General features: G+C 40.3%; 1 protein-coding gene across 2 annotated transcripts in view; it reads left to right on the forward strand.

Moving 5' to 3' along the window:
* The window catches only part of uxs1 (UDP-glucuronate decarboxylase 1), a 48548-nt gene that overhangs the window by 18810 nt on the left and 13981 nt on the right, over positions 1-15757 (forward strand). For both annotated transcript variants that reach the window (XM_080457185.1, XM_080457186.1), the window contains 3 exons: positions 5100-5204; positions 8003-8062; positions 10004-10125. In XM_080457185.1, coding sequence (XP_080313311.1) covers positions 5100-5204; positions 8003-8062; positions 10004-10125 — 287 coding nt within the window. The remainder of the gene's footprint in view (positions 1-5099; positions 5205-8002; positions 8063-10003; positions 10126-15757) is intronic.

Here is a 15757-nt window from a genome sequence, read left to right on the forward strand (position 1 = left end):
AATAGACACTACACACACCTTATGAAACCACCTCCTTTTGGTTGGTCAATGATGGTTCGTCTTTTTATATCCATTATGACAGGTTTTTCTGAGGTATTAATGGAGAGGCAAAGAGACAAATGATAGCATTGGAGAGTAATAATATGCATAATGATCAAAGGGCCTCATGCAGCTCTCTTAAATTGTGTTTATATTTATCAGATATTTTGTCTGTTAAGAGAAATACTAAGAGAAGCCAACCCTGGATGCACCAAACCGTTCCAAATATGAACTTAAATTAGATAACGCCCTGTAACGCCCTCCTACATGCCATATAAGGGCAGTGTTAAGATCCGCATCTGCGGATCAAGTCCGGGTCGTCTTCCTAATTCAAATAGTGAAACAACATGAAGTTGACTTTATTTTATTTTTTTATGCTCTACTGGGTTTTGTGAGGCTATATATTGTCATAATCTTCTTTGTGTGCGTTACCAAGGTGTGATATTTCACTCTTAATCTTATTATCCTTCCTATATTAAAATTGTCTACTGGGAGGGCCGACAGACCACGGCCATGTCACTCTGACATAACCATAAACAAACCCAATACGCCCATATATAGGCAAAAATAAGAAAACATTGCTGAATCCCAGATAAGAACACAGTAAGAAAAAACCCTGTATAAGACTAAGAGAAAATCTGTTCTTATATCGCTACCTGCATGAAGCCCAATATTCATTGTGTTCATGTGTGTCCATTCAGTGTCACTGCATCATTTAGCTAAATCCACATTCAGAGGATTTAAATGGTTATGTTGGTTTTGCACTTACAGTTAGACAGATTCCCAACAGGGGCAACCACAGACCCGATGGTTTAGCGGTCTTCATGCTGATAGCAGACTGATATTATTGTGAAAATGATCTTCCATCTGCGGTAGTTTCACCTTCATTTGCAGCCTTTCGTCTTGCTGTCAGGTCCCTTTTTGATTCAGTTGTCAATTCCATGTGAGGACTGGGGAGAAACCTTGATGTGGCCGTGCAGGAAGGAGATGTCATTCAGCAACTGCTAGTGGCAGTCTGGAGACTTATCCTTTGTCCAGGCTACCCAGGGTGTTTGTAATGCAGACACGTTTGTCTGAAAGGACAATTGTATGCTTTACAGCAGGGGTCTGCAACCTTTTTGACATGAAGTGCCATCTTTATATTTTCTAGATAGTCAGTGTGCCATATTAACATTAATATAAAATATTTTCAACAGATTTTGATTGTCCATATACATAACGGTCTTAAAAAAAAGTGCAACATTTTCTTTCACATAGGACATTGTAATGATCATTATACTCAATAACCCCTCCTATCTCAGACTCCCATCCCATATTATTCATCATTCAGAGTTCAGAACTCTGCCAGACACTTGCACACTTATGCCAGACACTGGCACACTTATGCCAGTGTGATTACCCTTCCCCCTGCCAATGGTGGCACCCGGGCCGTGCCTAAAGTTGCCTACCCCTGCTTTACAGTATGTTAACTCTTTCAGTGCCAAGAGTATTTTCATAAAGTACTCCCAAACTGCCAGGAATTTGCGTTTTTTTTTATTTTGTAATTTTGTAATTTTTCATTCAAATAAATGATCTGATTGGGGTTTTAAACCCATAATACAGTTCTACCAGTAGAGAGCAACAAATCGACACATTGATGATCTCGCTGGCTCACTCGCCCCCTCCCAAACAGGCTCACGTCATATCCGGTCAGAACCGGATGTTGACATTTTCGACAATCGTTGATCGCGCTAAATTACGATGCAATACACGACTACGATGACTGATCGTCACCCAGACCAAAGAGAGTAGACGTGGACCTCTCCGTTCGCTTTTTATACCGTGTGAAAAACCGTGACTTTCCCTATTCTGGCCGAAAATCACCGGAGAAAAACAACGTGACCCGGAAATTAAATTTTTTTTTTTACATCCAGTTCCGGGTGAGTCTGAAGGAGTCAGGAAGCGAAAGTGATCATGAAAAATAAACAGAATAACGCGACCACAGTCAAAAGTAAAAACTCGGGATTTCTCGTGCTGGCACTGAGGGTACTCGGGAAAAACTCGGGATATGTCGGGGCGTGGCACTGAGAGAGTTAAGGAGAGAAATTAAATATACACCTCTAGACTCCAATAATGAATGAGAGTAATTAAATATACACCTCTAGGCTCCAATAATGTATGAAAACTGTGAGACTGTGGTTGGTCTTGTGCCAGGGAGGTATTTGTGGTGTTCTTATTATTGAGTGGAGGTATTCCTTGCCTTTATGGCTTGTGATCCATAAAAGATTGAAATAGATCATATCACGGCCATATTTGCTGGTTGGCATCCAGATTGTATTTCTTGCTCACTGACTCACCGCTCCCTTAAGTCTCTGGAGCCAAACAAGAATTAATTGGATAACATATCCAATGTGAGAGTGTGTGTGTTCAGTGTTGTAGTGCTACTTTTATAAGTGGGGGAACGTACATGCATTCACGTGCACGTGCGCAAAACGCGCGGACACGCACACACTATAAAAACATGCAGATGAAATGCGGAAACATTGTGACAGCGCACCTTGACCAATATGAAAACATTACATTGCATATGTTATGAATAGCATTAAAAATGTGAATAACATCAATAAATATGTATGACAAAAAGTGTACATGTGAGACTATATGCATGGCAATAAGTGCATGGCAAAGGGTGTATTTTTGCCTAGCAAAAAACGTTGTGTTTTCATGTGAATAGTTTGTTGTAGTTACAACTTGTATAATTTATCTGACGCTTGCTCCAGTCTAATTGCCCACTCTATAATCATCAGCAGTACTGTAGATGAACGTTGGATTGTTTTTCTAGTGATTGATAAGGTTACAATATAGCAGGATGTTATTGCATGTGTTCCATACACAGCCATATGAACACTCATTGTGTTTTCTGTGGCTGTGTATGTATCTAATAAATGCAATGTACTGTATGGAATTAAGCTGCAACTCTACTGACGAACGGTACAGGTCCTTACACACCGGGGGCGGTACAGGCTCTGAAATTTACTTTTAAGAGTAAAAGTAAAAAGTATTTTTACCGGATGTTTCTGTGCAAAGCCAACTGTAACATAATTTGAAGGCTATTATACTGAAAAGATCCCCACCAAACACACATCTTAAAAGGATTGGTTTCCAAACTGATGTGAATCATGTGATGAATCATGCAAGTAGACCCACCTCTTGAAATCTAATACAGCAGTGGTTCTCAACCTTTTTAGACTGAGTACCACCTCAGAAAATATTTGTCACGCAAGATACAACATAAGATGCAACATACGGCCCGGGGGCCGGACCTGGCCCTTGGACCATCAATCCGGCCCTCGAAGTCCTCAAAGAAAAACAAAATGACCCCCCAATAATCTACATCTCTTAAAAGGCAGCATTATGTTAATGATTTTTAGGGAAATTATTTTAACTCGACTCCAATTAATTATTAGTAATGAATACATATGTAATACATATATGAGTTAATACATACCTGCATTCCATATTACATCTGCATGTTCTCAAATGTTAAATGTTTATAATGTGACAGTGAAACAGTCTGCCATGGATCCATATTTATAACATAATGCAATGGGCCCTATTTTGCGTGGCGTCTTATGCCTTATGAGTTAATTCTAATAAGTAATCTTATTAGGATTTTTTTTATTATTTTGAAAAACATTTTAAAATGGTGAAAATAGCCGATCTACAGCAACGCGTTGTGAGCTTGTAGATCGGCTATTTTCACCATTTAAAAATGTTTAAAAAATATATATATATATTATTAAAAAACATTAGTCATAAGGAATAAGACTTAGGGAATATGTTTGATAATGTGAGTGATACAGTACAGCCAGAGCCGGCCCAGCCAATAGGCAGAGTAGGCAATTGCCTAGGGCTCCATTAGGCTGGGGGGGCGCCCACCAAGCCAAGATTTATTTATTTGTATGTATGTATGTATAAAAAAATATACATATTTGGGCCTGATTCACTAAGTTGTTCGTAAATAGTGCCTGACTAAAGGGGTGCGTATTTTCGATAAGCACAAACGGACGTGGTTGTCAGGGCAATATCACAACCAATCGGTGGACGGGCTCTGCCTCGGCCTCGTCTTTTTTTAAAGACACGCCCCCTTTCCAAGGGGTATAAATATGAACGCGAGTTCACGCCCCTTACTCCTCCCATTTAATGCCTTATAAGGCCCTAACTCCTCCACTTTTTTGCAGGCTGTTTATAGGAGTGTGTTACACACACTCAAAAAGTGCTTGGACTGTAAAATGCATGAGTTAGTGTTTGTGAAGTCATGACACTTTGATGGTGTTGGTGCATATGCATGAACTATACTCAAGTTTTTTTTATTCGTTTAATTGTTTATTAAAAAGGATCCCTATTACCTGACACCTAAACACCCGCTAGTCTTCCTGGGGTCCATGGCAATGATATACATATTCGGGGCGGCCATAGCCGAGTGGTTAGTGAGCCCGCCTGGGAAGCCAGAGGCCCTGGTTGTCCCAGATTTGATGCCAGCAATGTGTCCCTGAGCAAGACTCTAACCCCTAATTGTTCCCGAGCGCCGTAGAAGCTCACTGCTCCTCGTTGTTAAAGGACGGGTAAATGCAGAGGACAAATTTCACTGTATATATACATATACACTGACAAAAAACACCCCAAGCAATAGAATAGTCTATTCTATACATTATCACAAATATTCCTTTGTGTACTGTGTGTTCAATGAGTTTTCTGTTCAGGAACACAGTAGGGAGCTGCTTCTTAAGGTAATCAAAACCTTCCTCACAAAGACCCGTTATCTAAATTGCCTCTAAAGGCCAAGGGCAAGATCTGAAATGTCATCAAACGCTTTAGAGCTTGATCAGGGGAACCCGAATAGGACACTGGGATTGTTTCTTTGTCACTCACTTTCAGTTTTTGGCAAGCCAGGTATTATGGACTAAACGGGAATCTACAGTATAGATCCCGAGATCCACATGATTAGATTTTCTTCTTCTCATTACCCTTCTCGTATATACAGTACAGTAACACAGTATATATCGTCTTCCTCTCCACAGTGGATCAGATTTATCACCTGGCATCTCCTGCCTCTCCTCCCAACTACATGTACAACCCTATCAAGACCTTGAAGACCAACACCATAGGCACTCTCAACATGCTAGGTGAGTCTCTACAAACTGCTAGGCTCCATCTGGTTTGTACAGCATATGAATATGAATCTAGTGAATAATAGGTTGATTTGCAACACTTGTTCTTTTCAGTTGTTTTTCCCCCTTTGCACCATTGTACAGAATACCTACTTGCAACCAGGGCTGTCCAATATATTGATATAATAATTGTATTGTTTTAAAGATATTTTTTTGGGGGGGCTTTTCTGCTTTTATTCGATAGTACTTTTGAGAGAGACAGGAAAACAGGGAGAGAGTTGGGTAGTGACATGCAGCATATCCGCCGCCAGGCTCGGGAATCGAACCTGGGACGCGGCACGCTGTCAGGCATCAAAGCCTATGTGGTACGCGCCTTAACCACTTGGCTACCAGCGCCCCTATTATATTGATATTATGATATGAGACTAGATATCTTCTGGAATTCTAGACATGATATCATCATATGGTGTCTGTATTACAGTAAAGTACTGTCATTTTCAGAAATTATCTGTTCTAGCTGTTCTATTTTAATAATTGTAATCATTATGCCTATATTATAGCCATTACTCCTAATTATTTACCCAAAATGTACAAAAGGAGAGTTTTGTTTTCAGCCCTCTGTCTGTCGGTCTTCTCAAAAACTACTACAGTGATCAGCATCAAAATATCAGACTCACTGTCTCTCCACGCTATGGTGTTTGCGAGCATGTGTAAACCGAAAGCACAATTCTGTCTCTCACAAGAGAGTAAGAGACGGAGAGAGTGACCACGGACCTATGACACATGCACACATGCACATGCACATCCATGTCTAACACCAACATACGTGACATGTTACCCTGTGCAACTATGACATGCATGTGCACTGGACACAGACACAGAAAGAGACAGTGAGACCATGCACCTATGATGCTCTCACATGTGCACACAGACGGGAGTGAGATGCCTCTCAGTTAAACCCACATCTGATTAACACCAACATACTAAATGTGACAACATACCACATGCCACTATGACAAATGTACACGTGTGCAATTGCGCACCAGACACAGGGAAAACGGAGAGGGAGAAAGATGCATTTTTACTTTAATGCGTCACACAGTGTACGTATTATTATTATTGGGGTGTGCCTCCTGGTCGAGATTTGTGCTCCACTGAGCACCGCTTTGTAGTTATATTTTGTGAAAGCACCAGTAGTTATCCCCATAATATTGATATCAAGGTATTTGGTTAAAAGTATTGTGATATTTGATTTTGTCCATATCACCCAGCCCTACACTCCTAGTTTACATCAGGTTCAGATAAGGACTGTGCTGTCTACAGCAGTGGTTCTCAAAGTGGGGTCTGGGGACCTCCAGGGGTCCTTGGGGGGTGGGGTTCCAGGGGGTCCCCAGCAAAATTAGTTGATACATCATTTTAACCACATTTTACAATATTTTATACGTTGGCTGTTCAAAAATAGCAGATATACAAGCTCACATTGTGTCACTCTGTTCATACATCTGCTATTTTTGAACATTAAAAAAGAAACTCTTGAAAGCATCGGAAAATGTTGAATAATTTTGGATTTTTCACACAAATCTTCTCTTGGTGTCCCTGGCAATGAATCTTTTCAGATGGGGATCCGGACCGTGGCCAAATACATACAAGTTTGAGAACCACTGGTCTACAGTATAGGTCGCTTTCTCTTGGCTTTATTTGGTGGTTGTTACTGTGTATGTAGTTGGAACTTGGCAGTGCAGGCACGTCATCGTGACCAGGAGACTTGGCATGTCACAGGTCATCCAATATTCGCTGTCTAACGGAATCGTATCTCGGTCCTGGTAGTCATGGCGATATATCCCGCTGCTGCACCTAGTCCTCCTAGGCAACACCAGACGTACATGTTTTTCTGCTGGACATATTTGATTAGCAGAGAAATTTGCGCTAATCAATAGGGGTGGAAAAATATGCTGCAAGAACAACGCAGAAGTTTTGAACCTAAGAGGTAAACAATTCACATCCAAATGCTTGATTATTTGTGTTTAACCAGGACATTTTAAAAGAATGTCCTGGTCAAGACAGCCGCACATAAACACAGTGGAAGATGGACTAGAAAAGTGTGCACATCGGAGGGCAGAGGTCTGCCAGACCGGGTTGGCTACCCAGGGCCCGCAAATTTAAGTTAATTGTAACCAATCGGAATGGAATACAAAAAATCGTGAGGTGGGCTGGTAAAGACCCCAGGCAGCTGTCCCACAATGCACTTATTTGATGTGAGGATTAGAAATGGCAAATTGGCACCTTATATCCCTACTTCAAGGGAACGTGAAAATGTGGGGGAGTAGTTTCTGACTTCAATTGAAGTCAAAGTTAATCTTGTATATGTGAATAAAACATAAAAAAAAACCTATGGCTTGCTTTGGCAGCATTATATCGGCAGAAATGTATGTATAAAATACATGTCTCATAGTCAATGAGCTTGAAACAGGCAACCATTACAGCCTGTCCTTTAAATGGTTAGAGTGCTTGATTTGTATTCAAAGACATTCATCCTGCACTGGCTGTGCTGCAAATACCCTCAGGGTACAGTCTTGACAGAAATTCCCCCAACGTATTCAATATACATACAGTACAATCCAATACCTACTTTTCCCAAGTCAACCTCAAGGCTTTTTTTTGTTTTTATGTCTCTCCACAGGTGTGCTGTGCTTCTCTATCCTCGTTTTTTCCCTCCTGCTGACTATCGCTTTCTCCAGGTTGTATCCCTGGGATTGACCTGCTCAGTTTTTCCCATGGGAGGCTTTGTCTCAATGTGTTGTTTTTTGTCCTAGGGCTGGCCAAGCGTGTTGGTGCCAGACTTCTACTGGCTTCTACATCTGAGGTGTATGGAGGTAAGTAAAACTTAAAGGGAACATTTTAAGGGGTTTGCAACTCCCTATATAGGCCACACCCATTTCTGCCTTACTCGATTTGCTGCCATTTAGCATTTTCTTCAACGTTTTTAGCTACCTAAAAACTACCCCCAAAACTACACATTATCTCTGGAGACATGTGATAAACATGTAATCATTCAGATATTTCATTCATGTTCCATTCTCAGTGTTAAGTGTTATGCAGTATAAGTTAAACTTAACGTTACAACAAACCTTTTCATTTGATTGGAATGTGCAACATCTGTGAAACCTTTGGAAGATCCATAATGATCTTGCATACAAAAAGATAAAAGCCTTTGTTTTGCCTGGAGGCGGTCCACAGGGCCACTGTGACTCCGCGACACGAATGATGACCAGATAGTTCACATCCCTCATTCACCTGAAAGGTGTATAAGCACTAACAGCCATGTGATTTATACTTTTTTGGGGATGTTAAGCAATGAAAATGCAATGTATTCCATGCATGTGATAGCTATAATGACAGTATCAGTATGCTGAACCTGGTCATGTTGACATCAACCAGAAAAATTTATTATATGCATGGCCTGATTGATACATAGAAAAAAGAAATGAAAAAAATCTGATACCCCCATTAAGCACGTATACTTAATTTATTCTTACATTGTGGGTTAATTATGAATAGATAATGAATTATCGGTTACTTCAACTTTATTATGCAAGTATGACATTTTATAAACATTGTGGGTGGTTAATAATGAATAAATATTTAATCACCAGTTTACTGAATCAACACATGGTGCTCTAGATGAGCAGACCAAAAAATTAACCCTCGGCTAACTATTAAGCTCCACGAATGCCCACTTCACATGTGCATGCACAGTCTGCGCACACAAACAACCGATCAATGAGGACTCTTGTCAGTTGTCTGCCCTGTAATCTATGCGTTTATCATGTGGGCTCGCTCGTGGCAATATTCCCTACAGAGCTAGCAAGTGCTAACTACTAGGCCTAATTCGCCTGCCTGTAAATTGATTGCATTGCTGCCTTGGGTTTTGGCTGGTTCATGCTGGACGTGCTGTTACTAGATGGATGACTTTCATGTGTGTGACCTTTTTTATTGGAGATCTTCCCATTATGTGGTGCCTGACTATGGAGCCTCAAAGATGTGGTACTTCTCAGTTATTTTTGACTACATGCCAATTCCATATTGTTTCGTAATGCCATCATTGACAGAAGAGGCACAACAGATATGTGTCATTGTACAATACAATTATCTTGTGACTCGGGGTAGGATGAAACTCTTTCTCAGAAATATTTGGTGTGTACCCAAACCCATGACAACCTCCTGTCCTGGTAATAAAGTGTGTGAATCCCAGTACAAATGTGCAGTGCATCGTTACTCAGGAAAACAACACGGATTAGAGTTGCTCCGATTGATAGATCAGCGATAGCGATCGGTTGATTTTTTTAATTCACTGATCCGATCGATGACATACACAAGCTCTCATGCTGAGCCCAGCTGCTACGCTCTCCTGTTTGCCGCCTCACCACCATCACCTCACACACGCACACGCACACACACACACACACACACACACACACACACACACACAGAGTCTGTGTGCTTATGCTTGTGTTGTGTGCCTGGTCCTCCTCCGCTCCATATTAATGAAGGATGGCCATTGGCCAAGGCAGAACCTCCAACCCCAAACAGCCTTCTTCAAGTTTTGGCCTATAAATAACTCTTGAACCGTAGGTTATACTCATAATCACTCTTCATACAAGCCCCGGCAATTTGAGCCAGATTATATTTTACGTTTTCTTCAAAACACAGTTTTTGCTACTACTCTTACCGATTTTGCCCCAAACTGACACTAATTGGTACACATTATCTCTGGGGTCATACTAACAATGCTAACAAAACAATTTGTGTTACAGACCCAGAGGTGCATCCGCAGAATGAGGAGTACTGGGGACATGTAAATCCTATCGGTCCACGAGCCTGCTACGATGAGGGCAAGCGTGTAGCAGAGACCATGTGTTACGCCTATATGAAACAGGTACATGTTTATTTATTTTGTTATGTCATTCCTGCTGAGAAAATACAGTAGCAGGTGAATATTCTTCAGGGATTCTTCAACCAGTTTCGCAGGATACAATAAATTACATGACCCAGGATTAGGGATGGGGATCGTTAATTTTCTGTCGATTTCGATCTCCTTATCGATCCGATTCCTTATCGATCCTTTTCTATTTTTGGTAGTTGTTGACAAATTGGTGCTCATCTGGGGCACTTAAATTTGCGCAGACAATCAAAGGTAGAGCATGTTGGCTTCAACTGATGCTCAACATTGAAGCAACATGCGCATGCAAGCCATTAAATTCATGTTCTTGTTTTTACTGTGGTAGTTGGCAAAAATGTTACAGAATTCAAAAGCTTTATTAGAAACACATATATGTTTGTGCCAGTGATTTTCTATTTCAATAAAATGACTCTCGTCAGATACCTAGAGAATTGATAAGCCAAAACCTTATCGAGTTCCGATTCTCAATGACTTCTGAATCGGTTCCGTCTCTCTCTAAGTCGTCCTCAGACGAGCCCTAAATTCTCGATCCCCATCCCTACCCAGGATGTAAATTCAGTATTTTGACCTTCTGTGGAGTGAATTGGTACTCCTTTCATACAGGGATAAGACCCTTGCCTGTGGCAGAAATAAGCAGGAAAAGCAGACTTGGATCGGATCCCACTAGCATGCTGAAAAGGATTTCATATATTAAAGAATGTCATATAAAACCAGTCATTTAATTATTAGTGCTTGGATGTCTTTTTAGACATTATCATAGTGTAACAGCTTGAGCAAGTGGAGGTGGACAGTTCCATTCTGTACATTTTCTTGTTCATTATTCATACTCATATTTTCATTAGTCTGTACATTGCATCACTTCAGTGGGATTTTAATGCAATATATAATTTGGTGTTTTAACAACACCACATATTCTGCCATGAAACTGACTTGACAGCGGAGGTAATTATAAATACTTTCTTATATTCATCAATGCGACGCAGCTCGTCCACCCCCCAGTTCCCTCGCTTACATAAAAGATGTTTTACGTAAAAGAACCATTTGATCTGACCTTCGTGAATCAAAGACTGCCTCATTTCGTAGCAGGGTTTGGAATGTACAGAAGCAAATGAAATGTAAACAGGGATGCCTGGTCACATTTGTCTCTACGGGCAACAGTTAATCGAACAAATCTATATTAATAATCAAACCATGAATTTAATAAAATAATAGATTCATAATGTATCCCTATTTTGAGCATGTGATTATAGACGAAACGCAAAAAAATAAGATGTTTAAAAAAACGTAACAATACTGAAAAAAATAACACGTTACGATACGACACATTGTGAGCTTGTACATGATATCTAAACAGAATATATTAAAAACCTGCTTTTCTATTATTCAATTAATGAAAGGGTTATCGATAAAATAATCCCTAAGAAAATAGTTGCAGGCAGCCGTATTTGCCTCTAGTTGTCCCAACACATGAACCTGCACATTACACTCCAGACACGTTACGTATTCCAAACACACAGAGACGCACACATACTGTACCCCACAGTGACTAATAATGACCTAAACAACATATTTGTCCTCATAACGTTGAGTTTTCAGTTTTTCTTGCAATACACGTAGACAAAGCTTTTTTCTTGGTGCATAAAAATTTAAGAAATCTGTGGTGATTTAATGTGGCTTAACCACTTAAACCTTATTTCATACTTCGCCGTACGAAAAGAGCTGTTCTACCAGCTCGTAATGTGTTGCGATGCAACAGCTGGTGAGCTTGTAGATCGGCTATTTTAACTGACGATGTTAAAAGTGGTTCAATGAATTGAAGGCCATAACATGCAGCATGATTTATAATGTAGGGCATAGAGAATGTGGATGACACAAGAATGACTGAAGGCTTTTTGAGATATACTGTATTTCCCTCCAAGAAAATTTATGTGATTGATTTGGGGGGAAATGCAGTTTTTAATATTCAGGTTACACAGTTATGCACACACACCTCACGTAACACATCAGTTATGGTAGACGTGGTGAAGATGTGGTGTCAACTCGCGCTCTACTTCTGCCTTTCTATTTCCACACATTCTCAGACATTTGGATTAATTCTTTCCCTTTTCCTTTTCTCATGCTAACTCACTGACTGACTGACACCAGCCTTTGATGATCCGATTTGATTGTTGTGACTTGCCTTTTCACTTAGGCGGGTGATATTTCTTTATCTCGTTCCCTGCTTCCGCTTTTCTCTTCAGCTGCTCGTCACCCTTATTCCCTGTCCCAGGGGAATTCTGAGAAAAAGTGTCCGCCTCCCATATCCAGTTGTCAGTCACATCAGCAGGGCAGGTTAGAATATCGCAAATGACAAACTGTCACCCAGTCCCTTCAATTGAAATTCATTGACATTTGCAAAAGTGATGAGTATGAATTAGGCAATGTGTGAAAAAGCTTGTCCCTGCGTTCTCCTTGGACAGAAAGTAATCACTGATGGGGCTGATTAAATGTTAACACCACTTGCTAGATTCCAGCAGCTCAGACAGAGCTCAGAGCATATGTAAATTCCCATACAGCCTGACTCGCCGTTTGTTGGTGTTCATCTTGGTAGCTGCATGAAAGTAGATATGCAAATTAGTTGGTGTAAATATTGATTCTACAAGACTATGATGCACTCCTGCAAACCTGTGAAAATAATTGGCCGCCATCCATCCCCTCATTCGTTTGCTCACTTCCTTTATTTTGTTCCTTTATTTATTTATTTTTTCTGTTATCATTCTCCTTTGTTCCCTGCTCATAATCCTCTCTAATGTAAGGCTATCACATTGAGAGTGCTGCAGGTGGAAGATACCCTCTTTGACCCTGCTATTAATGTCTAATGAGGGTTCACACGCGCACACACACACACGCACATACATAATGGTAGTTCTGTGCAACCAATGAATAGGTGACAGGTGAGTAGGAAAGTACTTTGTAGAATATAGATCCCATAGGAAAAAAATAGAAAAGTGTGATCCTTGGAGCGCAGATATCCACCAGGCCTGGTTGCATACCCAGGGCTGTGTCAGTCGTGGGGTGCAGCCGTCAGTATACAAGTAAGCTGCAAGGGGAGTAGAGTTTGTACGACAGCCGGTCGTGGTGCCCCCTATGGGCAGAAGTGAAGGCGCTTTCGGAGGTGCGCTCAATAGTGTCCGCGAAGGAGGTGCGCTCAATAGTGTCCGCTCAATGTTCGATTTCAATTTGGTTGCTTGTAGGATGTTCCGTTCATGATATATGTTTATATGTTATACCCCACACACAATTTTGTGAAGGCAATTGCAGGCAGTCAATATGGACTATCAAAACCCTTTTCAGTCCATGACTGATGATATTTCTGCTACAAATAATGACATCTATGGTGTATGTAGCACACCCTATGTGTGGAAGTGAAATCGCTTTTGGCTCTGAGATGTTTAGATGCCCATGAATGTGTGATTAGTCGCATTTTTGCATCTGATTTTAACAAAAAAATCTGACTGATACATACATGACTCCAGATAATTTGTAGCGAATTGTGAGTATGGCAGAAACTCTAATTGTGTGACCTACAGGTAAAGAATTATAGGGCAAAATGTGACACAGCCTCTTGGTATGGGGGTTCTTCTGTGGCCTACTGGGAGTGTGCGTGCAAAGTTTCATGCCAATTTTCCTCAGTTTAAACTAAATTAAAAGAGATAGATTATTCCTATACCATTTACTACCATATATTCAGATATACTGTTATCTGAATTACTGCCTGCGTCACTTTAAAATAGTGCATGGTTTCTCCAAAATATGTTAGTCACCTCAGAGCTATTTTTTAAGCAAACATATTCTATACACATGGGTTTGGACACGACATCCACCCAATAATCATGCATGACAAAGGGTCTATGATTAGACTTGAGGTGGAGCAGTATTGCAGCTTCAGGGGGTGAATGACTGCAGCTCTCACCCCTTTATCTTTGTCCAACATTTCATAATCGCATCCCATTGAATTCATTCCTCCTGCATCTTTTGAATGCGTTCACGTGTACATCCCATGCTGCGTGTTTATGTTTAGCCTATCGGGGAATAATATCTGTCTCCTGTGAGGTGATGGGTCTGCCATGTTGTTGTTTGTCACATGGAATTAATTTGAATTAAGATGAGGATTAAATAATGCCCACTGTGATGACAAGAATAGGCCCTTATTATTGTTCAGTTTAGCTTATACATGAAAAGAAAGCACCTCTGCAGCAGTGCGCCTGTACGTTCTATATAGATATATAGTATACACTACACACACACATTCATATAGGAGGTCCACTTCATCATATTGTCCTTATTGTGTCATTGTGTTATTTGCTGGGTGTGCCCATTGTAGCATGTTTTGCATTTCCAAGTCTTCATTTGTGTGTTGAAAAGCCAAATAAAGCACCTCTCTCCATCTGAAATATTATCAAAGCTTGAGGGTGACTGGAACGAAGTTTATGGTTGTTTTGTTTAGTTTTTTTGGTGGGGGTTAAAGGGTAGTCTATATATTATTATTATTATTATAAGCTACATTATATATTGTAAAGCACCTTTCAAAATAATATCAAAATGTTTTACAGGAACATTCAATACACATAAAACCAATAAAACATAACAGACAAAACCAGATGAAATAAAGATATTTCATAAAAGATTTTGTGTTATCACCCTTTTCCCATTCAGCACTTTATTTTTTGTTTATTTTTCAGTTATACATTTGTCACACACATACAGTACTCTTGCGTCACTGTTCTGCAGAAAAAATAGCAATCTACAAGCTGTGTCACATTGCGGCGTGTTGCGAGCTTATAGATCTGTTATTTTCGGTGAAGAGATTTGGAGGGAAAAAGGAGTTATATTATCAATAAAATCGTAATTTTTGCCTATTATTTGGGGACCCACTTGCAATCGCTGTAGTGACTGTCTTCAGAGCCACTATACGGACTTCTGTGGTTGGGTTACTTAGCTATTGCTCTGCGGAACTGAGTAAAGATGGCTTGTGATCAGTATTGATCTGTGGCGGCTGAGATTCATAGATTTATTTTGGAACGATCCGCTTGATGATGGTTGCCAGGCTGACCTACATAATGTACATGACCTGTCTTAGGAATTCTTGGAAAGATTAGAGTCCAACAAATCGATATCTTGCCCCTGTTGATGGGCTCCTGCCATGTGACTGATTGCTTTCTTATTGATCCCCGTCACATATCATTGCGTAGACGGTTCCACTTGTTTGTTTTGTTCCTGAGTTACTGGGCAACAGGTTCTGATCAGTACTATTCATTGATTATACGTTTTTCTTTATTTTTCCATTTATGAATAAATGGCTTTTGTTGTTAGATTTCCCATAGGAAGGATGTTCTCAATATACTGTAGCTACTGTGAAGTTAGTTGTCATAGCATTAACACTTTCCAGTCAGACAGTATTCCCTGTGATTGTCCTTGCTTTGATGCTTTAATTTGGTCCAGTTTGCCAGCTTTGATCCCTGGTAATATCTTCCGCCTGATTTGTATGTGCTGATGTACGAGCCGATCTCTCGCACCGAAAATACTGCAGCACATGTACAAGCTCACACAACCCATCGCACTGCAATGT

This window comes from Gymnoscopelus braueri (assembly GCF_963280865.1).
Source record: "Gymnoscopelus braueri genome assembly, chromosome: 18".
Taxonomy (NCBI): Eukaryota; Metazoa; Chordata; class Actinopteri; order Myctophiformes; family Myctophidae; genus Gymnoscopelus; species Gymnoscopelus braueri.